At 32.0% G+C, this 23,844-nt stretch overlaps 1 protein-coding gene across 1 annotated transcript in view; it reads left to right on the top strand.

Annotated features, from left to right (window-relative positions):
• The window catches only part of LOC134711159 (CD109 antigen-like), a 46,598-nt gene that overhangs the window by 20,330 nt on the left and 2,424 nt on the right, over nucleotides 1-23,844 (top strand). Inside the window, exons 17-32 of the mRNA XM_063571604.1 lie at nucleotides 1,487-1,563; nucleotides 6,948-7,065; nucleotides 7,417-7,530; nucleotides 11,270-11,359; nucleotides 12,180-12,317; nucleotides 12,705-12,843; nucleotides 13,496-13,672; nucleotides 14,387-14,468; nucleotides 16,317-16,473; nucleotides 17,229-17,318; nucleotides 17,798-17,975; nucleotides 18,435-18,655; nucleotides 19,415-19,570; nucleotides 20,493-20,555; nucleotides 22,380-22,489; nucleotides 23,113-23,269. Coding sequence (XP_063427674.1) covers nucleotides 1,487-1,563; nucleotides 6,948-7,065; nucleotides 7,417-7,530; nucleotides 11,270-11,359; nucleotides 12,180-12,317; nucleotides 12,705-12,843; nucleotides 13,496-13,672; nucleotides 14,387-14,468; nucleotides 16,317-16,473; nucleotides 17,229-17,318; nucleotides 17,798-17,975; nucleotides 18,435-18,655; nucleotides 19,415-19,570; nucleotides 20,493-20,555; nucleotides 22,380-22,489; nucleotides 23,113-23,269 — 2,067 coding nt within the window. The remainder of the gene's footprint in view (nucleotides 1-1,486; nucleotides 1,564-6,947; nucleotides 7,066-7,416; nucleotides 7,531-11,269; nucleotides 11,360-12,179; nucleotides 12,318-12,704; nucleotides 12,844-13,495; nucleotides 13,673-14,386; nucleotides 14,469-16,316; nucleotides 16,474-17,228; nucleotides 17,319-17,797; nucleotides 17,976-18,434; nucleotides 18,656-19,414; nucleotides 19,571-20,492; nucleotides 20,556-22,379; nucleotides 22,490-23,112; nucleotides 23,270-23,844) is intronic.

Here is a 23,844-nt window from a genome sequence, read left to right as displayed (position 1 = left end):
TATATAATAAAATTGAGAATGAAAATGGGGAATGTGTCAAAGAGACAACAATCCGACCATAGAAAAAACATAAGCAGAAGGTCGCCAACAGGTCTTCAATGCAGCGAAAAATTACCGCACCCAGAGGCATCCTTCAGCTGGCCCCTAAATAAATATATACTAGTTCAATATTTTGTTTGTTTGTATCATTTGATAGAGGAACACTCACACTATAAATAAACACTTGAGAATTATTTAGTTTATATAATCAATTGAATCGTTTCAATATGATTACCGATTGTCTTTAACATTGAAAGGTATTAAATGAACTTCACGAATATGGTTTCTCTGGATCTACTGGTCAATTTGATGGTTCAGATGACAAGGATTCATTCTCGATTTTTAATGCAAGTATTCAGTGACAAACATAATTAATAATTTTATTTCAATTTTATTCTTATTGATTATGATACAAATAGGGGTTCAATTGACTTTGTGTTTAATATAGCGTGTAATGTACCCTTGTACCCTGTGATGTTGTCATGTTCATATTACAGAAGGAGGGTACATCTAATCATTACCTCAGATGAATCGTTGGAGCAAAGATTCTTATTTTTATTCGCTGTTGTTTTATCTCTCAAATTGGGTTAAACTTATATCAGATGATTTTTTTTTACCTAAGTGATTTATATTATCCTGGTACCTTTGATAACTAATTATATAAATGATCATTTAAAGTGAGACATTGTTCTGAATTTGATTCGCTGTCGTGTTTATTTTAGTGTTATACTCGTTTCTCTCTTTCAAACACTCTAAGAATATCCTTGTTATAAAAATAAGATGTGGTATTATTAACAACAACAAGCAAGCCACCAGAGTTCAAATAACCATGATTTAATATTTACTTCTTATTTAATTTTATAAATTTGAATTGAAAAACAGATTTTGATTGATAAAAACGAGGGAAACATTTAACTCTTCCCAATGACTCAGTCGCAGTATATGTTTTGAATGTTAACTTCTGTACTAAACAAATAACAAATCAAGTATCAAAACAAAGTGCACCGAATTGTCATTAATGATTCCAAGGACAATGCTGAAGTACTATGTTTTGGTCTCAGGTCTTTTTGATAGACTGCTTAAATGTAAAATAAACCCATCTTGCTCAATTAATAATTTTACTTATTCGGCATCGATCATCACTTTTGAAGAGTAACTTATTGTCAGAATAAGCATACCAAATCTTCCTTTTTATATCTTGTCAGTAAAAAAAATATGCCGTTAATATTACCAGGTTTAAGTGATCTCCGACCGGTACGTGTATAAAGGGAGATGAATGAAGCAAATATGATGGTGTCTGTTGCTGCGTTACATTACTTCATAGGAAAATAACGGAAAACTTACATGACTTAATTAGCAAATGTAAAAATGGAAATTTATTTTCATGATTGGATGTTTTTATAAGTTATAATTTTAAAAACTTAAAAATCGTCTATTTTGTAAACAGGGTGCTGGTGTTTATGTGTTGACAGATGCTTTGCTTTATCAGTACATTCCTCCACCAAGTCGTAAGTATGCGATGTTGTAGGTCACACGTGTAAACTATTAAGTTTCACGATGTTTATTATTAAAACCTGGGTGCCATATAAAACTATTACGAGTCTAAATCATTAAAACAATAACAAATATTTACATTTCGAGCTGAACTCTTAATCTTCTTTTATTTGTTATTGTCATACGAATACAAGTTATAGTTGTCACTGAGTTGATAACATCACTGTACTAGTCGATAAATTAATTCGTAAAATGTATGGTGGATAGCACTAATTACCAAACATGACAGGACTCTGCTGAATAGAAGTAAACTAATTAAACAATAACGGTTCCGTTAAAGGCTTTCTTTAAAACGGGCATTACGTATCATACAATTGTAAATTAATCGTCCATTTTCTATATAGCCACAATGCCCGTACCAGGTTAGAAATATGACATTGTTTACTAACTCGTTTGATGTGTTTGAGCGTTTGATTTTACTACAAAGCGGAATTTTGCATTTTTGTGATTGTAGTTTCTGTCTCTTGATTGATAACACCAATCAGTTATACAAGAATACAATGGTGTTATCTGTCATATCATGATCACATATTGAACTACAGTACTCATATTAGATTTATAGCATACTTAAACGTATATTCAAATATCAAAAAGTTCAAATAGAAACAAAAATCGATAGATATTATACAATTATTGACTTTTGATGAGGTTGATACAATGATTTATCAACCCAAGAGATGTGATTTTCACCAAGGAAAACGGCCGAGGTGAATTTCACATCTCTGGGGTTGATAAATCATTGTATAAACTGATATCAAAAGTCAACAATTGCTTTATTATATGACTCTTTAGTTCTCAGTGTCATTTTAATATTTTTAGATTGTAAAATATATCCAGTTGGTTAGATGGTATTCAGGTAGATTTTTCTCTCGTAAATAAGATTTAAATGTCCTCCCGCTAGAATCTGTTGATTGGCGAGTATTTTTAGAATCCTTTTCTATCAAAATCTTTTTAATTTCCTCATTATTTAACGATGAAAAGCGTTTTTCAGTAGCTACTTCTGCTGCTCCAGCCATACTTTGTTGCCGGAAACATGTAACTGTCGTCTGTGAGATAGAAACGATTTTATGTCGAGAGCGCTGATTGGTTGATATTTATTCGGTCTTTCAATAAAAAAACATTTTATTTATACATCCCTTAAATAGCTAACAAGAATTCCCCGTTTCTATATTTAGGTACACGGACGCTGTTCCAAATCTTATATTAACCTCTCGTGATTTTTGCCGCGGTGAATATAATGTTTTATCAAAGAGAATTTCCTATGCTTTTAGCCAATGAGAAAACAGAAAATTTATATTCATATAATAAAGAAAAATGTGGTATGAGAGCCAATGAGAAAACTCTCCATCCAAGTCACATTAATTATAATTAGTTATCAAAGGTACCAGGATTATAATTTAGTACGCCAGACGCGCGTTTCGTCTACATAAGACTCATCAGTGACGCTCATATCGAAATAGTTATAAACCAAACAAATACAAAGTTGAAGAGCATTGAGGATCCAAAATTCCAAAAAGTTGTAATCTATGCCTGGGATAAGAAAATCCTTAGTTTTTCGAAAAATTCAAAGTTTTGTAAACAGGAAATTTATAAAAATGACCACATAATTGATACTCATGGCAACACCGAAGTGCTGACTACTGGGCTGGTGACACCCTCGGGGACGAAACGTCCACCAGCAGAGGCATCGACCCAGTGGTGTAAATAGTTATCAAAGGTACCAGGTATAAAAGATCCCATTATAGGTCAAGGTACGACTCAATGCACGAAATTGATTTAATGTAGAAGCATTTCATGCATATGTAGATTAGATGCCTTCTCATTAACCGGAAAGATAACTTCAAACGACTACGATCTAATACAATCATAAACATAGATAGGATATATGGACAAACTAGTAAACATAGATAGGATATATGGACAAACTAGTTAAGACGAGTTTCTATGTCGGTTTGATTTCATGTTTTAGTTTTTTGAAATTTATAATTATCGTGTTTAAGTGTTAGATATTCGTATCGTATCAATTAAAATAGAATAATGTCATATTGGCGCCCCTGGTAAACTTTTCAATGTTGACATTCATTTTGTTTTGAACAGGGTCAAAACATGTGTTGGATGGGATCAAATTAAAGGTGCATTGAGTTGTTTATGATAATGATTTTGTTTTTGCAAGAAACGCTACATTGACTGTCTGATTAAAGAAAAGGGGATAAATTACACACTTAAAAATCCTACATATACACTAAGTACGCTTACGAAGCTGGAGATCCTTGAAAACTACAAATCGGTTCTAATCTCCTTTGGTGTTAATACAAAGGATGAAGACCAGGATCTTCCATCCTTATATTGGATTCCTCAGCTTCACAATAATCCTTGTATGGAAATGTATATTATAGGTTTTTCACAAAACCCCTTTCTAAAATTCTTATTGCCATATTCACTGCAGTCAAAGAAGGACTTCAGAAATGTTCTGAAATCGCGTATTCAAGAAGTGGTGTTAATCAGATGTGGATACTGAAAAATACAAAAGAGTTATTGGTGAATTTACAATCTCAATTATTAAAACTTTGTACCAACATTAAAACCTTTTCAACTTTATATACCACCTATCCACATATTAAACTTAAGGCGCGACTTAAAGAACTCGTATGTTTATATTTTTTTAACAAAAAGGGTACTAGACGTTAAAAATATCTAATTTTGGGCTGGAATTCAGCTTACTTTGTGAAAAACATACAGAGACAAGGAGAAAATATACCGACGAGGATATAACTGCCATGCTGGACCTTATAATTGACAACATCTTTGTTGAATTTGGAGGTTTGGTCTTCCGACAGACTATTGAAATCCCAATGGGTAATAATTGCGCTCCTCTACTTGCAGATTTGTTTTTATATTCTTATGAAGCAGAACGTATCCAAGGGCTTTTACAGAAAGGAGAAAAATTCCACTTTTGGGTATATTGATGATGTACTGTCTCTTAATAGTAATAGATTCAGTGACCACTTACATTTAATATATTCAAGTGAACTTGAAACTAAAGATACTACCGACACAGATAAATCATCTGCATATTTAGACCTTTTTCTCGAAATGACTACTGATGGTAGGTTGAATACCAAAATTTATGACAAACGCGATGATCTTAACTTCCCTGTAGTCAACTTTCCATTTCTGTGTACCAACATTCCAGCGGCATCAGCATACGGAGTATATGTGTCTGAAGTGATACATTACAATAGAGCTAGCTCAAAGTACGTTGATTTTGTTGAACGAGGAATACTGCTTTCTTTAAAGTTGCTAAGACAGGGCTATGAATCAATCAAATTAAGGTCATCACGAGCTGATTGGCCATAACGACAAAATTTTGTCAGGAATCATATCTGATAATTGATATTCTTCCTCAGTCTAATAAACTTCCATCATTACCGAACTGAACAAAGAAATAACACGACAGGTGCCGTATACGGTGCAGGAAATGGTTACCCTTCCAGAGATTCTGATTTCACTCCAAGTTTTTAGTGGAGTTCGTGTTGTTTCTTCATTATTATTTATAACTGTTGATGTGAATGTCCTTTGGTTTCGTGAGTCCTTGTTTACTCCTTGGTTTTGATTGTAATTGTCTTATGACTTGAAGTGTTCTTCTTAATTGACTGTTTGTAAAAAAAGTTGTCAATAATAATGAACCCTGTCTTTTTCATCCCAATTACCAGTATCAAGTTAAATATACATTAATGTTTATGTGCTTTTTGTCGTTTTGTCGTTTTTTGCTACTTGTAATAGTTGTCAAAGTATTTTTTCTGATAAGATGAAACAGGAAATAAAGAAGGCCAATATCTGTCATTTGTAATGATCAACTTGCAAAACTGATCTAACAAAGAAAATACTTTCTAATCAAATCGACAAATAAATACTGCTTAAAAGTTTCAGCTGAAAGATATGGTCACGGGTCTGGAGATGGATTTGGAGTTGGAAGTGGAGATGGCACACGAACACGAAAGAACTTTCCGGAAACGTGGATATGGGTAAACAGAACAACAGGGTGGGCATCTATAAGAATACCTAATTGGTATCTAAAGTTTTGTCGTATAGCTTGCTGTTCGTTGTAAACAAAGGCTCAGTGTGAAAGACCGTAATCTGATCTATAGAAGTGCGAGGTCTGGCATGCCACAAAACCAGGTTCAACCCACCATTTTTTCCTTTAAAATGGCCTGTACTAAGTCAGGAATATGGCCATTGTTATATTATAGTTCGTTTCTGTGTGTATTACATTTTAACGTTGTGTCGTTTGTTTTCTCTTATTTTTGAGTGTAAATTCACATTGCGATAAGACGTTTCACGGTAATTGTCTATCCCAAATTCATGTATTTGGTTTTGATGTTATATTTGTTATTCTCGTGGGATTTTGTTTGATGCTTGGTCCGTTTCTGTGTGTGTTACCTTTTAGTGTTATGTCGTTGTTCTCCTCTTATATTTAATGCTTTTCCCTCGGTTTTAGTTTGTTACCCTGATTTTGTTTGTTGTCCAGGGATTTATGAGTTTGAACAGCGGTATACTACTGTTGCCTTTAACTATTATGTTGTTTGTGTTACAAATTGTGACCTGGATAGAGAGTTATCTCATTGGCACTCCTACCACATCTTCTTATATCAATATAAGGGAAAAAACAATAATTACAATGCTTATGGTAATGTGTAGTTAACCAGAGCAGTCCTAATCCTTTTGTAGAACTAATTTAAGTAACAGTTATGCATAGTTTTTAATGTTAACAAGAAAGAAATAAAATAAATCTGTTTTTTTTTTGTGTTTAGATATTTGACATTTTTTTTATCTATTTATAACCAGAACCTTACCATAACTTGTCTTTGTTGTGCTTTTACAGAGCATTTGATCAGATAACGGATTTCACCTTCAAATTCATTATTGGATCAAACTGTATGCCCTATATAACAGGAAATATGTATTAAAGTCATTTTTGAATTGTACTCTATCTGAACATTCATGAAATATTTGCTTTCTAACATCTTTTTTCACATAGTCAATACTAATAGTACATACATACTTTGATATACAATTCATTCGATAAATTAACGCTTTTCAGATATTTCACATTTTGATGTCACGAAATATAACTTTTTAAACCACTGATATCATTTATTTTTAATTGTTATCATGCCTTTATAACCGGAAATACGTATTGAAGTCATAGCAACCAACAATCAACCAATTATCTTTCTTAACATATCTCAATCGACCCTGTCCAATATATACCTATCTTTGTTTTTCTAACACCACGCTTCAATATGGAATCTATTACATACTAGCCACAAGATTATGATTATTTTTTATTTCAGTTCTGATGGAAAGGCAACAATAATAACGACAGCTCCTGACACTATAACAGAATGGATTGCATCAGCATTTGCCGTAAATCCCAGATCAGGTCTCGGAGTTGCTTCAAATACCGCAAATGTAATCAATTTATCTTACGAGTTTACAATTAAATTGAATTATGAATAATAAGACAAAGGTCTGTTCATGAATCGTTCATTCGTCTGAGTTTTATGAAGATCTTGTATACATTTTGCACGAACTCAGAAGAGAAAATAACGTATAGAAAAATATAATTACCGAAATTGTAGTAGAAAAATCTTCAATGCAATAACAGTATTTAACATTTTATGTAAGGTCATCATGTAATTTTGAAGCATCCAATTAATTTTATGTTATGCAAAACTAATTGAAGGAACTTTATACTTGTATCCTTTAAAAGGCAATACTTATAACACATACCAATAGTAACAAAAACACAATATATTTTAGTTAACAACTTTCCAAAGGTTTTTCATGCGTTTTGAACTTCCATATTCTGCCATACGAGGGGAGGTTATTATAGTGCAAGCCACAGTATTTAATTACTTAGACCAAGATCTACAGGTAAAAATATATACACTTGTTTTTTTTTATTATCAAATGTATAACTTGATACTAAAGTAAATTGGTTTTAAAGTTTCTGCCATAAATTAGATGAGTAAAACTTTTAATATAGAAAATGCACTTGTTCATTTATCTTATTTGATAACTAAAATTGTTTCTATGACCTTCCACCCAGCAGATGTATAGAAAAGCAATAACATTACGGGTGTTAGCCGGACAATTATTGGTGGTGTTACACGGAAGCTTTTGATGAAAAGAGTCACCTGTGCATACACTGAGTTCATATGCACTTTATCGTCCACCTTGTGACCTAATTATACTGATTTTATAAATATGATTTCTATGAAAAGTGTTCATACTGTTTTACATTGTCTTATCGGGGCCTTTTATAGCTGACTATGCGGTATGGGCTTTGCTCATTGTTGAAGGCCGTACGGTGACCTATAGCTGTGAATGTTTGTGTCATTTCGGTTTTTTGTGGATAGTTGTCTCATTGGCAATCATACCTCATCTTCTTTTATATATTAAAATTTACAAAGGTTAATTATTTCCAAAAAAATCTTTTATAAAATGAAGTATCTATGAATTTGCTGACTTCTTGCTGAGTTTCATCCCCTATAATTAGTTATCAAAAGTACCAGGATTATAATTTTATACGCCAGACGCGCGTTTCGTCTACATAAGACTCATCAGTGACGCTCAGATCAAAATAGTTAAAAAGCCAAAACAAATACAAAGTTGAGGAGCATTGAGGACCAAAAATTCCAAAAAGTTGTGCCAAATACGGCTACGGTAATCTACTCCTGGGGTAAGAAAATCCTTAGTTTTTCGAAAAATTCAAAGTTTTGTAAACAGAAAATTTATAAAAATGACCATATAATTGATATTCATGTCAACACCGAAGTGCTGACTACTAGGTTGGTGATACCCTCGGGGACGAAACGTCCACCAGCAGTGGCATCGACCCAGTGGTGTAAATAGTTATCAAAAGTACCAGGATTATAATTTTATACGCCAGACGCGCGTTTCGTCTACATAAGACTCATCAGTGACGCTCAGATCAAAATAGTTAAAAAGCCAAAACAAATACAAAGTTGAGGAGCATTGAGGACCAAAAATTCCAAAAAGTTGTGCCAAATACGGCTAAGGTAGCTAATCCTGGGGTAAGAAAATCCTTAGTTTTTCGAAAAATTCAAAGTTTTGTAAACAGAAAATTTATAAAAATGACCATATAATTGATATTCATGTCAACACCGAAGTGCTGACTACTAGGTTGGTGATACCCTCGGGGACGAAACGTCCACCAGCAGTGGCATCGACCCAGTGGTGTAAATAGTTATCAAAAGTACCAGGATTATAATTTTATACGCCAGACGCGCGTTTCGTCTACATAAGACTCATCAGTGACGCTCAGATCAAAATAGTTAAAAACATTGTCTCTTGCTTACATGTAGCAGTTTAGTTGAAATTTATAACTTCTAAACCGAACTATATGATAGTCCCCCTCAACGCTTAGCTGAGTCAAATTACGATAGCACAAATGTAGTCCACCAATTATAGATATAGACATGGTAAAATAGAATGAGTCACGTGATCAATATTTAAGTCTTCTCGATTATCAAATTACAATACTGAGCATGAAAATAAACCGAAAAAAAATTTCTTGTCAAAATAAGCTTTCATTGAATGTTCTTTTCCATTAAATACATTAAAGTATTTCTATACTTGCACACGTCGTTGAAATGTTATAAGCTTCTAATCTGCTATTCAAATCTTAATTTATCGCTTTTTTTGTTGTTATTTTTGTTGTTTTTTATTTGTTTGGTTTTTGTTTTGTTTGCGGATTATAAGCCGTGAAAGGGGGCACCTTGAAAATGGGGGAAGGAGGAGGTAAAACATATTTGCTATGCATTTTTATTTGGTGTTTAGGGGTTTGTAATAATGCAGGGGCGTTCGAGCCTGGAAAGTGGATACTAATTGCATTAAACCTGTAAAGATAAGGAAATAAACTATAAGACCCCACCCCTTTTTGGCAATGTACAGAATTCGTTAAAAAACATTTTAAAAGAAGTCTATTTCTTTACACATTTTCCATTTTAATTATCATTTGTGTTAGACTTTCCTGATATAAAATAAGAATCAATTACCGTTTCTCATATAAATTGGACCGTGTTTTCCTGTTTCAATGGTGATATACAAGTAATTTAACATTACAGCTTGCTTTTTGGTGTACATTGTGACATTAATGAACAAGATATATTCCAATGGCACTGATACCTCATCTTCTTATATCTAAAACTTTTTTGATTGCGTGTTACTCAAACAGTCTACTCCTTCCTAATTCCTTACAGGAATAACAGTACAGTTGTCACCGTCATTTGGCGATTTGACGGTCGATAACTACTGTTTTGCTGATTTTAATGGATTAAAAAAAGAAAAGTACGTAAGAGCTTGAAAAATGTATAATTTTGAAATAAAATAAATTCCGCGAAACTTCATGAACGATTTTGGCGCAAAGGCTAAACGTAACGTCATGCAAATGATAACTTATATTACGTTACCTCTACGATTCAAATTTGGATAAGTCACATCAGAGCGTCGATTTTGAGGAAGGTTCTGTTTTATTTTCGATAATATTTAAGTAATCAAACATTCGTTGATCCAATCAATTAAAAATGGTTGGTCCCTCCTTCTTTACGACATGTTTGGTCCCTCCTTCTTTACGACTTGTTTGGTCCCTCCTTCTTTACAACATGTTGGTCCCTTTTTCTTTACGACATGTTTGGTCCCTCCTTCTTTACAACATGTTGGTCCCTCCTTCTTTACAACATGTTGGTCCCTCCTTCTTTACGACATGTTGGTCCCTCCTTCTTTACGACATGTTTGGTCCCTTCTTCTTTACGACATGTTTGGTCCCTCCTTCTTTACGACATGTTTGGTCCCTCCTTCTTTACGACATGGTTGGTCCCTCCTTCTTTACGACATGTTTGAATTTGGTTGTATTTTTTTAACAAATGAAAAAAAAACTATTACATAAAAAATGCATTCTAATTTTCAATCTACTCCAACTCCATTGATGTGTTTCAAAGTTTATTTGCAAATATTTTGTGTTCATTCTTTTAAATTATGCAATCGTATTTAGTGCTAATTGTATAACTGTATAATTGGTGTCGTTTAGAGTGAGAAAAAAGAGGCATGGAGATAAAAGTTAGAAAAAAGATGTCATCAACGTTATTCATAATCTAAGTTTTGAACTACACTCGATAGTCAGATACATATATAAATTGAGGAGTAGTTATACCTTGAATGCAGATTACTAATATTTCACTTCCAATCATATTTTTATTTTGAATCAGGGATGACATACGTAACATTTCATTTCGTTACCAAGTACCCGTTTTTTTCTTCTTATATTCATATACTCGAAAGTGTGCAAAAAGTAACCCCGAGTGAAATTTTAAACGGAAAGTCCAATATATAAAAGCAAAATCAAAAGCTCAAACACATGAAACGAATGAACAATAACTGCAATTTCACAAAAATGTTTACATTTGTGGTCATATCCAAGCGTCTTCAAAATACTTTGCTTTATTTACAAATACGAATAGGCTATCTTTTCCAAGTTTAAATATTTGCAAAATACGTATCCATAAAATTCATTGCTAGAAGATTCTTATGCGATATGAACTTTCAGGTTAGTTCTATATCCATGGAAACTGAATATTTGGTTTATTTATAGGTTTCTGTGAAGCTTGCTAACAATGTTAACTTTACCTTTGTTGATGCTAACGGAAACGACTTCAATCCAGGCCCAAATGGGTGGACAAAGGTAGCTGTTAAATGATTTTATAGTGTTGTATTAATGAATATGTATACTAATTATTATTATGTATGAACATATATAAATACTCAAGTGTGAGTTTTCTATTATAGTTAATTGCACTTTTGTAGACTCGATTTTAATTAGGCACTGTTGTGTACAGAAACTTGAGTAAGTGTCCTATAGTTGTTAATAGTTATCAAAGGTACCAGAGTAATAATAAAGTATCGTCTACATAAGACTCAACAGTGACGCTCATATCTATCAAAATAGTTATAAAGCCGAAAAAGTACAAACTTGAAAAGCAATGAGGATCCAAAATTCCAAAAAGTTGTGCCAAATACGGCTAACGTCTATCTCATTGTGTGTGTCTTATAGAAAAGTATACAATACTTTATTTTTTATATATTAATTGACCACCGATCCGCTTATCAGTGGTGTTACGGCCCAAAAATAGAATAAATTGTAAATTATCAATTGCTAATGACTTAAGCCGAACGATCAGCTAGAAAAATAATATTATACAACTCACATAAAAGACACAAAGTACTTATTTAAAAGTTCTTGCAGTTCTTAAGAACATCATTATCAAAATTATATGTAATATGCTATTTTTGATTCTGCTCAAGTACAGCCAAAATGCCAAATCTGGTTATCTAAGATTGATTTGGTATGAGTTATAAAGAATTTGATTACGAAATCAAAAACTTAAAACTGTTATAGTTATAGCCGAGTTATAGGCACCCAAATTTTAAACCTGCCTTCAGACACTGGCATAAAGAATATTCCCTTAAAACTTATCAATAAGAATTTAATCTTTTTTTAACAGTCTTTGTTAGTGAAGGAAGACAGTGTGGCGTCTGTGTATTTCCCTCTTAAACCAAGAGCTCTTGGTAAAATACTTTTGGACGGAACTGCAAGATCTACCATTGGAGCCGACGCTTTACAGCGTGAATTCCTGATAGAGGTAATTTAATTACTCGCAGAACTATGAATACTTGTAACAAAAAACTGCTGTGCATCATATTATAATTTTTCATCTTTTATTTTCTGATTTGTTTTCTTTATGTCTGTCTTAATATAGAAAACATGTTAGAACAATATACAAATTTATTTGAAAATAATAAAACTATGCCATCAAAGAAGACAATTTTGTTTTATATGAAATATCTTTCTTTCTTAAAATTAAAATATAATATGATAATGTATTTTTAGTCAATGAACATTTTAAATTTATTTTTGAATTAACTATAAACGTGTGATAACGAACATCTTTCCGTGTAGTAAAATATAAGTTAATATGAGTTAATATAAAATAAGCATAACATTAGATATATGTAATTGACAATTGTAGGCCGAAGGTATAAAACAAAACTGCAACGTTCCATTAATAATTGACCTCCGACAAGGAGGACGGGTCAGAGAGACAATATCTTTGTCTTTCCCGCCAAATCTAGTTGAAGATTCAGAATTTATCAAAATTCAAGTTATTGGTGAGTAAGGACTTTAATTATATTGAGCTACATGTATTTATTTAGACACCAGTATCTTAATTCCATAACAATCATAATTTCAAAAACAGATTTCGGGTTTTCTTAACAAGTCATGCTTTAATGCAATAAAAAGTAAAAAAAAAAAACTACTGGGATACGACTAAGTGAGGCAAAAAAAATTAAAAAAGTTTCATTGCGGTTATAACTTACTTAATACACAGTAAAACGTAAAAAAATAACTAACGAAAGATACAAAATTAGTTAGAAGAAGAAATTTCAGAATTAACCATCAGAAATATTGTGTTACTTGAACAATACAGTAGGAAATTGCCTACAAAAAAGTATAATAACAAAAAAAAAATGACCTCCGAAGAAAATTCAAGTCCCTAATCAAATGGAAAGATCAAAAGCTCAAACATATCAAACGAATGAATAGCAACTGTCTTATTCCTACCGTGGTAACTGTTTTGTCACAAGAAATAAAACGAATTAGAAATCAACTTTCCTAAAATCATTGTAAACGATTACACCGTTCACTTGATACAACATAATTTCGAATGTTTATTTTATTATTTTATTTTCTGGTATTACAATCTGTGAATCAATTCTCTTTACGTGTAACATATTTTTACGTGTAACATATTTTTCACAGGTGACCTGTTAGGGGCAACACTAGCCGGCCTAGAGGATCTCCTTCAGATTTCATACGGCTGTGGAGAACAGAACATGATCAGATTCGCTCCAAATGTTTACGTCAGCTCTTACCTGAAAACAACAAACAGACTTACAAATGATGTACGAAATAGAGTAGAGAGCATTTTAGAGGGAGGTAATACAAATAAGTCGATAGACCTAAAAAATCAAACTTACAAGCTTATCAGACTAAATGGGACAAAATAACTGCACGTCTGATTTACGACTTATTATTTAAATGATATGTCATTCATTCATAATGGTGTGGATAATTTACGCCTTCTGCCTCTGTTTAATAAGCCACTCCACGTTAAATGCATTCATAATTAGTTAAAACGTATGTTACATTAGTGCTTTACTGTAGAACGATAACCTATGGTTCTTTGTCTTAATGAGTTATCAATATAAAAAATGAATTTTGAATAAAAATTCATCGAAATAAACGAATGTTCAAGATATATATGCTTCATCAAAAAGCAAGTTTCTGCATGTTCCATAAGTCAAAACTTTCTTTCAAAAATAATAAACGTTCTATTTTCTTCTTTTGTAAAATTCATAAATCAATTTTATTTTACAGTGCCATTTTATCCCCTTCTTGCTATTTAAGACATAACACATGAAGAAATAAATTTGCAAGTAACAAATTGTCCGCACTATGGACTATATTCGTGGACAACGTAAAGGACAACAAAAATCAAAGGACGATAACTGTGTACTCAGATCAATAACTTATCAATCTTCATGTTATGCAGATTTGTATTAGCTGTTAGCTATTAACAAGATGTACTTAGAGTAGCTAAGCATATCTCTAAGAATGCATTAACGTTATCAACATTGTTCTCTTCAATAGGTTATCAAAGAGAACTGTCCTATGTTCATGATGATGGATCTTTCAGCGCTTTTGGAAACAACGATAAAAGTGGAACTACCTGGTAAGCTTTATCCTATATTATGCCTGATTATATACTGAAATCTCTGAAGCCATCGTATATTCTTAATTTAATAAGTATAAGTGCAGAAACACACAACAACAAATGCAAATAATAAAGGCAATAATAATGCCAGGTGATGATGTGAGTGATGACGATTAATATATATGTATACATAAATATGATGTAAATACGAACCCTGATTGACACACTGAGGGGACAAAACAACTTTCAAGTTAAAATGTATGTAACTATCCTTACATGGGTTTGTTGTGCCAAAAAAAAACAACGGACGTCAAACCATACGTCGATCTATTCGTCCGTCTGTTCGTTAAACAATCGTTTTGTCACACTTTTTGTCAGAACTACTAACTACTATCAGAATGACTTTTTTATTGTGTTGTCAACGGTTAACCAGTTAACCGGTTAATCGGTCGAACGACCGAATACCGAATACCAAAAAACGCTAACCGGTTAACCGGACTTTTTTCAATTTCGATAGATTTGATGAAAAATTGTGTTGAAAATCAAATCATTAAATAGTTATGTTTTATTTATAAACGTCGTTGTGGTAATTAGTTTGACAGATCAAGTGTCCAGTATATTGGTTGCTATTGTTAATCCTAAAAACATAAAATTAATTAGAGTTCGGGGCAGGATCTTTAAGAAACATAATTAGTAAACATGTTTTTTTTTAACAGTAACTTTAAATCAGTAATGAGATTTAATTTTACTAATTACTTCATTATTTCGTTTTCGAATACTTTATTTTTTCATAAAACTGCAATTACATAGTTATAGAGAACATACATAAATATAACTATAAGGTACAATTTTTACAAACATGTGTGAACAATACAATGAAATGAACTTGGAGGACTGACTTTCACATTTATAATTTTGATAAATTTACATAGTTTTTCTAATATTACAATATAACATGAATTAAACAGTTGATCAAACTTATAGATATTAGGGTTAGACCAGCAGTTTGTAGGCAAAAATTTCTTTCTTTCAAACATAAAATATAATTATCTTATATTGTGTAAACCTACATTTAAATGTGCAACCTCCGTAGTGCAAGGGTTAGTCTTACTTTAAATTCAAAAATTGTGAAATGCAAACCAATGTGAATGTACTCAATGTATACGTGAAAGTACGAGTAATATGCTAAAGGAAAAACTTCAATTCTAAAAGCGTATTTATGACTTGGATGAAAGGTTGTCAAATTGACACTCATACCACATCTTATATCTATGTATAGGGTTCTATTGATAAGGTTTTCAAACACCAACTTGAATTACCGGTTAACCGGTTAATCGGTCGAACGATTATCCGAGTAACCGTTTAGGCAAAAGTGTACGATTTGACAACACTACTTTATTATAAGTCAGCAGTTAAATAGTGTATAGTCGTTGCTTGTGTGCTCTTTTCGTATCTATCAGACACATTATTCCTGCTTTACACTTCATTAAAAGACGAGTGGGGTATGTTACATAGGGAAAAAGTGTAATTGTAGTCAGAATTGGAACTGTTAATTGTTTCACACAATACTGACTTCTTTGCAAGGAGCAGTAAAACCCAATTCGGTTTGACAAGAACTGGAATTAAAACACTTACTTATCTTATTCAAGGCTAGCACGCTTATACGAGACAAACGAGGAGAGTATAAACGAAGCTGTTAGACAAAACAAAAATGTAAACCAGTTGCAAGGAAAATAAAAAAAGAATGTATGGAAAAGAAAAAAAGTAGTTTTCTGGTGAAGATTTTATGGACTGCAATAATATCTTCTTTTTTATAATAATATTTTGAATCTGTTTAAACATAAAAACAAACTTTCAATTTCATAGGTTGACTGCTTTTGTGATCAAATCCTTTTCACAAGCTGTAAGTTTTACCTATATTGATATCAACGTCATAACGAAAGCTGTACAATGGATAATTAAGCAACAAGAAACATCCGGGGCCTTTAACGAACCAGGAATTGTTCTTCACAAGGAAATGCAGGTACAATATAATATGTTGCTACCATTTATATTTATAACTTTCAGTTCTAATTTTTCATTGTCATGGTTTATAATCGATACGCATTTATTGGTTCACTTTATACCAGGAGCTCCAAAGCCAAAATATTTGAAAGCAAAAAACTGACATAAAAACTGAAAAAGTTGCAAAGGTGTACAACTAAAAAGGAGCCAAATCATATTAAGGTTATTTTCGCTTGATTAGGTGAAACCTGGGTTTCTTATATTTGTCTATAAACGGATTGGTTTAGAAAGTTTTTTTATTATTAATTTCAGTACCGACGTTCTGACTACTGATTCGATGATAGCAAAGGAGAAACAAATCAAAACAAAAGGCTTTAAAGTTGATTCGTCCGAAACGCTTTATCGAATTTACTTTCATCCGAAACTTCGTTTCTATTTTATTTTCACAAAAAAATTATATGTCAAAAAAATTGTTTTTACTATTAGTATTTTGTCTTAAAGTGTCTAATACACATGCAAGATTGGATTTGCATGATAATAACTCAATTGAAGCAGCTATATACATTTGCCGTTTTCTACAAAGCTATTTGTTTTTTAAACATAGAGCTTTTGTGTTTTATAACTTTCATCATCGTTGTTTCAAAAGTAAGGGACAAAATAGCAGCCTTGTTATACCATCTAGAAATTCTTATAATATTGTCATTCATTTACATGGTATGGCATCACATTTAATTGTAAGTTACACAGTTAACACTGATTTCCCCTGTTTTTCAGGGAGGATCAGTGTCTAGTAAAAGAAGTCTGACTGCATTTGTCCTCATAGCACTTCTTGAAGCACGAGATATTAATCTAGTAGCCAAGGAGGTAAGTAAAACATAAGATAGGTATTGTGATGTGATGTAACTGTCCTGTTTTAACTAGTTTTACACTACATGCATCGATCGGGGGGATTTTACAATTTAAATAGAAATATTTTTTTTTCTGACTGCCTGTTATTGATATACTGATGAATTGACCGATGTTTTTCGTTTCTATTTGTATAAACAAGCATTCAAATGGTCAGACAGCAAACCTCAACAAAAACAAAATTCAAGCCAAATAAAGTCCAAACAAAATGTTTATAATGAATGATTGGGAGATGGTATGATTGTCAATGTGACAACTATCCACCGGAGTACAAATAAAATCGATGTAAGAAATAGGTTATAGTACATATAAAGCTTAGAGTAAAGAAGCTTATTAATTGTTTAACTTTGGTAATGTGAATGCAGTATGCCTGTTTTTAAAAAGAAGATAAAGAAGAACACATTACCAACAAATAATTAATATATATCTTGTTCCAGGTACAGAAGAGTGTAACCGATTCTATAAATAAAGCAGTTACATTTGTGGCAAAAAGTGCACCTGCATCCATTGCTAATCTTTATGAACTTGCTATATCATTCTATGCATTATCTCTGGCGAAACATTCGATAGCAAGTCAAATTTTGGCAGAACTTGAGAAGCAGGCAAAGGTCAATGGTATGTATTGCATTTATTAATTTGTTTTGCTGTTGTCAGAAATACACATCTGCCGATTCGAAGATGTAACCAGTCTTAAACTGGAATAACTGAAATATCATTGATACGATTATCTTTTAAAAATGAATTGTTTATTGAATATTTAATCATAAGAAGTTGGTTTTCTACCTTACGATATTGTAAAGTAATTCGAATTTGACCCAACTTATTTGTTAATTGTTTTCAATTAGCGCTGTTTGATATTGATTTGGATTTAGCAATTTGACTGTTATATTTCGTGCAAAGCAGAATGAAAATAAATCTGTGCAGGTTTCTATGAAGATACAAAAGTTGTTTTTATTCAAATTATGCTAGAAGTTAAAGAATAAAAACAACTGAAACAACCTTATTGTCTCAGAATCAAAGAATGATAATTTGATATGATATTATTTAAAAAACAACATTGTTTAAACTATAAAGGCAGTGAAAAATACTGGACTTTACCTGAAACTGAAGCTGACAAACTGCAACCTTGGAAAACCTGGAGACCACCTCAAACTAAAGTCAGAGCTATAGATGTCGAAATGACCTCTTATATACTGTTAGGATACAATCTGAAGGACGATACAGACAACGGCATTCGGATAATGAAATGGTTAGGTAGACAGAGAAATCCAAGAGGGGGGTTCATTTCTACACAGGTATGATACATTTACTATATGTACTACGTATTTCTTTTTTATAAAAATAATGTCATGCAGTATGCTTACCAATGAGACGACTATCAATTAAATTTCGTGATTGGGCTTAATATTCAATGTTAAAACCCGACCATAGCTTGATTGATACATTCGGGTTGTTGTCTCTTTGACACATTCCCCATTTCCATTCTCAATTGTTGTTGAGTTTATAAAGTTTTTATTTGTAGGGAAGCCGACGTGCTCGATCAAAACCATTGCCATTTGTTGAGAAAACCTACACTTAAAGTCCGTTAAATTGCTATCAATGGCGTGTTTCGTCTTCAAAAGACTCATCAGTGACGCTCGAATCCCAAAATGTTAAAAAGGCCAAATAAAGAGCACTACGAAATTGAAATGTATTGAGGACCAAATTTCAGGTTTTGCCAAAAACAGCTAAGGTTATTTTTCCTGATGTACGGAAGCCTGTTATCAAGGTTAATTACACATTCAACATTCAATTACTTTTGTATTCTTTTACTAAACGTTTACCTTTAACTGTAGGCGATTTTAATATATGTGTACTTTTATTGATCAACATAACTTCGGCAAATAAAAGCTGTTGGCTGAAACCCTTAATTTACATTAAATTCTAAAAAGAAATGTTATTGACATTCTTTCTCATAGTTCTAAATGAAAATACAACCATGGAAAAGCAACATTATTTATTCGAAATGTATAATATTTCTATGAACTAGTAAACTATAATTATGACTTATTTAGGACACGGTTATAGCAATTCAAGCACTGTCAGGGTTGGGAGAAAAGATTTACGTACCTAATTTCCAAATGAGTGTAAATACTGTTGGTGACACGTGGACTCAAGGAAAAACATTTGATGTTAACAACAGGAATGCTCTGGTGCTACAAATAGAAGATGTAAGTTAAACAAAACAACAGGGTTGCCCTGATAATATACTGTCGCCGACAGTTGAAATGTGGCGCGATGTTTTTGGTGGTAGGTTTTTAATCTAACAACCACATTCTTTTGAAAATTAAATTTTTCAATAAGCGGAATTAAAATTCTTACGTAGAAACCAGTACGGTCCTAACTTTTGTTTTTGCACTGTATGATTCTGACTTTGCATCACCCAAGATTATTTTTCATTGTAAAACCGCCATCTTGGCTTTTTATCATTGCATTCGTTATTCTCCGTAGTATCCTTGTCATTGACGTGTCCGTTTTACTCGTAATAAAAAAAGACGAGGAAAAGATCCAACTGATCAGAGAAAAAAATACTGCACGTGGAACTTTATGGCACTCATGTCAGATTCCACCATTCAAAATAATTTGTGAATGTGTGAAGGTCAGGATAAAACAGTGCAAGCACATGAGAAGGTATGACAGTGGTTGAGTTTTGAAAAGATATTTGATTTTTCCTTGGTAATAAAACATAGATTTAATTGTTTTATTTTTCAAAAAGTATGAATTAAAAAATCCAAAAGATATATAAATATTTATCGCTATTTTGTTCATTTTCCCTTTTGATTTTATTTTGTAATATTTTTCGTATCATGCTACTCGCTTGAGATGCAAAATTATCGCTAGAAAATTTGCAGACACTTGGCGTTGCTAACGACATTTACATGAAATTGGCAACGTCGTCTTATGTAAAATAGCTATAAATAGACTATCAGCGATCATTTCAACTCTATTTCCGTTCTCGCATGAGTCGACAACCGGCTTGTTTTGAATTAGCAAATCATTGAATTCATCAGTATTTATATGTCTCAATATAAACCATTATTACGTAATACATATATTTGATATGTAAGTAATGTATGTGTTTATGTTATTTAGATTCCAAATACAGTACGAAGTGTATCGGTGAATGCTAATGGAAAAGGACTGTGTCTAATGGAGGTAATACAACATCTTATTACATAAAAACATCTAGAATATTGCATACATGATCTGACTTATCATTGCTTAAATTATCTGACTTAACATTGCTTAATTGATCTGACTTAACATTGCTTTTATAATGATCTGACTTAACATTGCTTAATTGATCTGACTTAACATTGCTTAATTGATCTGACCTAACATTGCTTAATTGATCTGACTTAACATTGCTCAATTTATCTGACTTAACATTGCTTAATTGATCTGACTTAACATTGCTTAAATGATCTGACTTAACATTGCTTAATTGATCTGACCTAACATTGCTTAAATGCTCTGACTTAACATTGCTTAATTGATCTGACCTAACATTGCTTAAATGATCTGACTTAACATTGCTTAATTGATCTGACATAACATTGCTTAAATGATCTGACTTAACATTGCTCAATTTATCTGACTTAACATTGCTTAATTGATCTGATTAACATTGCTTAATTGATCTGACCTAACATTGCTTAAATGCTCTGACTTAACATTGCTTAATTGATCTGACCTAACATTGCTTAAATGATCTGACTTAACATTGCTTAATTGATCTGACATAACATTGCTTAAATGATCTGACTTAACATTGCTCAATTTATCTGACTTAACATTGCTTAAATGATCTGATTAACATTGCTTAAACGATCTGACTTAACATTGCTCAATTTATCTGACCTAACATTGCTTAATTGATCTGACCTAACATTGCTTAAATGATCTGACTTAACATTGCTTAATTGATCTGATTAACATTGCTTTAATTATCTGACTTAACATTGCTCAATTTATCTGACCTAACATTGCTTAATTGATCTGATTAACATTGCTTAATTGATCTGACTTAACATTGCTTAATTGATCTGACCTAACATTGCTTAAATGATCTGACTTAACATTGCTTAATTGATCTGACATAACATTGCTTAAATGATCTGACTTAACATTGCTCAATTTATCTGACTTAACATTGCTTAAATGATCTGATTAACATTGCTTAATTTATCTGACCTAACATTGCTTAATTGATCTGACTTAATATTGCTTAATTGATCTGATTAACATTGCTTAATTGATCTGACCTAACATTGCTTAATTGATCTGATTAACATTGCTTAATTGATCTGATTAACATTGCTTAAACGATCTGACTTAACATTGCTCAATTTATCTGACCTAACATTGCTTAATTGATCTGACTTAACATTGGTTAAATGATCTGACTTAACATTGCTTAAATGATCTGACTTAACATTGCTTAAATGATCTGACTTACCATTGTTTAATGATCTGACTTAACATTGCTTAAATGATCTGACTTAACATTGCTTAAATGATCTGACTTAACATTGTTTAATTGATCTGACTTAACATTGCTTAAATGATCTGACTTAACATTGCTTTAATTATCTGATTAACATTGCTTAAATGATCTGACTTAGCATTGCTTTAATTATCTGACTTAACATTGCTTAATTGATCTGACTCAATATTGCTTAAATGATCTCACTTAACATTGCTTAAATGATCTGATTATCATTGCTTAAATTATCTGACTTAACATTGCTTAAATGATCTGACTTAGCATTGATTAATTGATCTGACTCAACATTGCTTAAATGATCTGACTAACATTGTTTCTATCAAGATATCTTTGAAATTATTATCTAAAACCATGATAATCTGTGAAATATTTAAAATAGTGCATGTCAAATAACAAAATTTTTAAGTAAGGTCTTAAGAAAGAAATATCACTGGAGAATAAATAATGAATTTACACATATATATCACCTCTAGGTTGCAGTTTATTTCAATGTTAACAACGACTTACGAGAGCCAGCATTTGCTCTAACAACAACAGTACTCAACGACTCAACTAAAGGATTCAGACTCAGAGTTTGCTTCAAGTAAGTAAATACAAAATGATTCAGATAAATAAATATAAGCCTGCTCCAAGTAAATAAATACAAGCCTGCTCTAAGTAAATAAAAACCAGCCGCTTCAACATACTCAAAACGAGATTGGACTGGATTGTCTTTCGTGTATATTTGTTTGCTATCGCCACGGGATACAAGGGTCAGTACAGAAACATCAAGTTAATAATGTCTAAATATGGAGAAATGGTATATCTACCAATGAGACAACTTTCCAAGTCGTAATCAAAAAGAAAAAAGCCAAAACAGTAGACCAAATAAGACTTATTTAGGGATAGAAACACCGTAGTATATATCGATTAATTCAACGATATACATGTATATATATTTGAAAAAAAATATCATTTCACGAAGTAGGCGGATTTCTTAAGTCTTATGCACCCACCCTTGGGTTTATTATTTGTGTTTATTACTGACAGCATGAATGTCAATAATTTCATTATTTGAGTTGGTTAAACATGGGTTTGACTTCCATTAACAAAGCAGATGTACAATTGAACATGACAACATCGATACCAGAATCTCTAAAGTAAACTGGTGCGCAATACTTTGTATATTATGTTTACATTTTGTACAATAATATATGTATGTTACAGTTGGTTAAGAGGAGGACAGAGTACTATGGGAATACTAGAAATATCTTTACCATCTGGAATGGAAGCTGACTTAGACTCAATCGATACTACCAATACAGGAGGACAGTACAAAAAAGTGGAGAAGGCTTTCCGCCAAATTAATTTATATTTTGATACGGTAACGTTTTAGTCATTATATGTCTCTTTCAATTGTCTCTATAAAATAAAAGAGTACCAATACTCAACCGCCAATACATACAACATTTTGACAGGTCTTCTGAACACATCTCAATTGCATCACATCTTCATGTATAAAAAAGAAGATGTGATCTGATTGCCAATGTGACAACTATTCACAAAAGACCAAAATGACACAACCATTAACAACTATAGGTCACTGTACGGCCTTCAACAATGAGCAAAGCCCATACCGCATATAGTCAGCTATAAAAGGCCGCATGAATTTCAGGATCCTGACTTGTGACAGGTACGGTACATACATAAATAATGTGGCGGGGTTAAACATGTTAGCGGGATCCCAACCCTCCCTCTAATCTGGGAAAGCGGTATAACGGTACAACATAAGAACGAACTATAAAAATCATTTGAAAAAGGCTTAATTCATCAGATAGACAAAAAATACATGTGGATGTGTTCGTTTTAAAACATGCGCTTGTGGTTAACTTTATATGCAAAGATATTTTTTTTTAAACTTTCACTGCAACGAGTGTGTTACAATATTTCTATTCTCGA

Source organism: Mytilus trossulus, chromosome 3 (assembly GCF_036588685.1).
Source record: "Mytilus trossulus isolate FHL-02 chromosome 3, PNRI_Mtr1.1.1.hap1, whole genome shotgun sequence".
Classification (NCBI taxonomy): domain Eukaryota; kingdom Metazoa; phylum Mollusca; class Bivalvia; order Mytilida; family Mytilidae; genus Mytilus; species Mytilus trossulus.
Note: the sequence above shows the minus strand (reverse complement) of the source record. Positions and strands in the feature narration are given on the sequence as shown.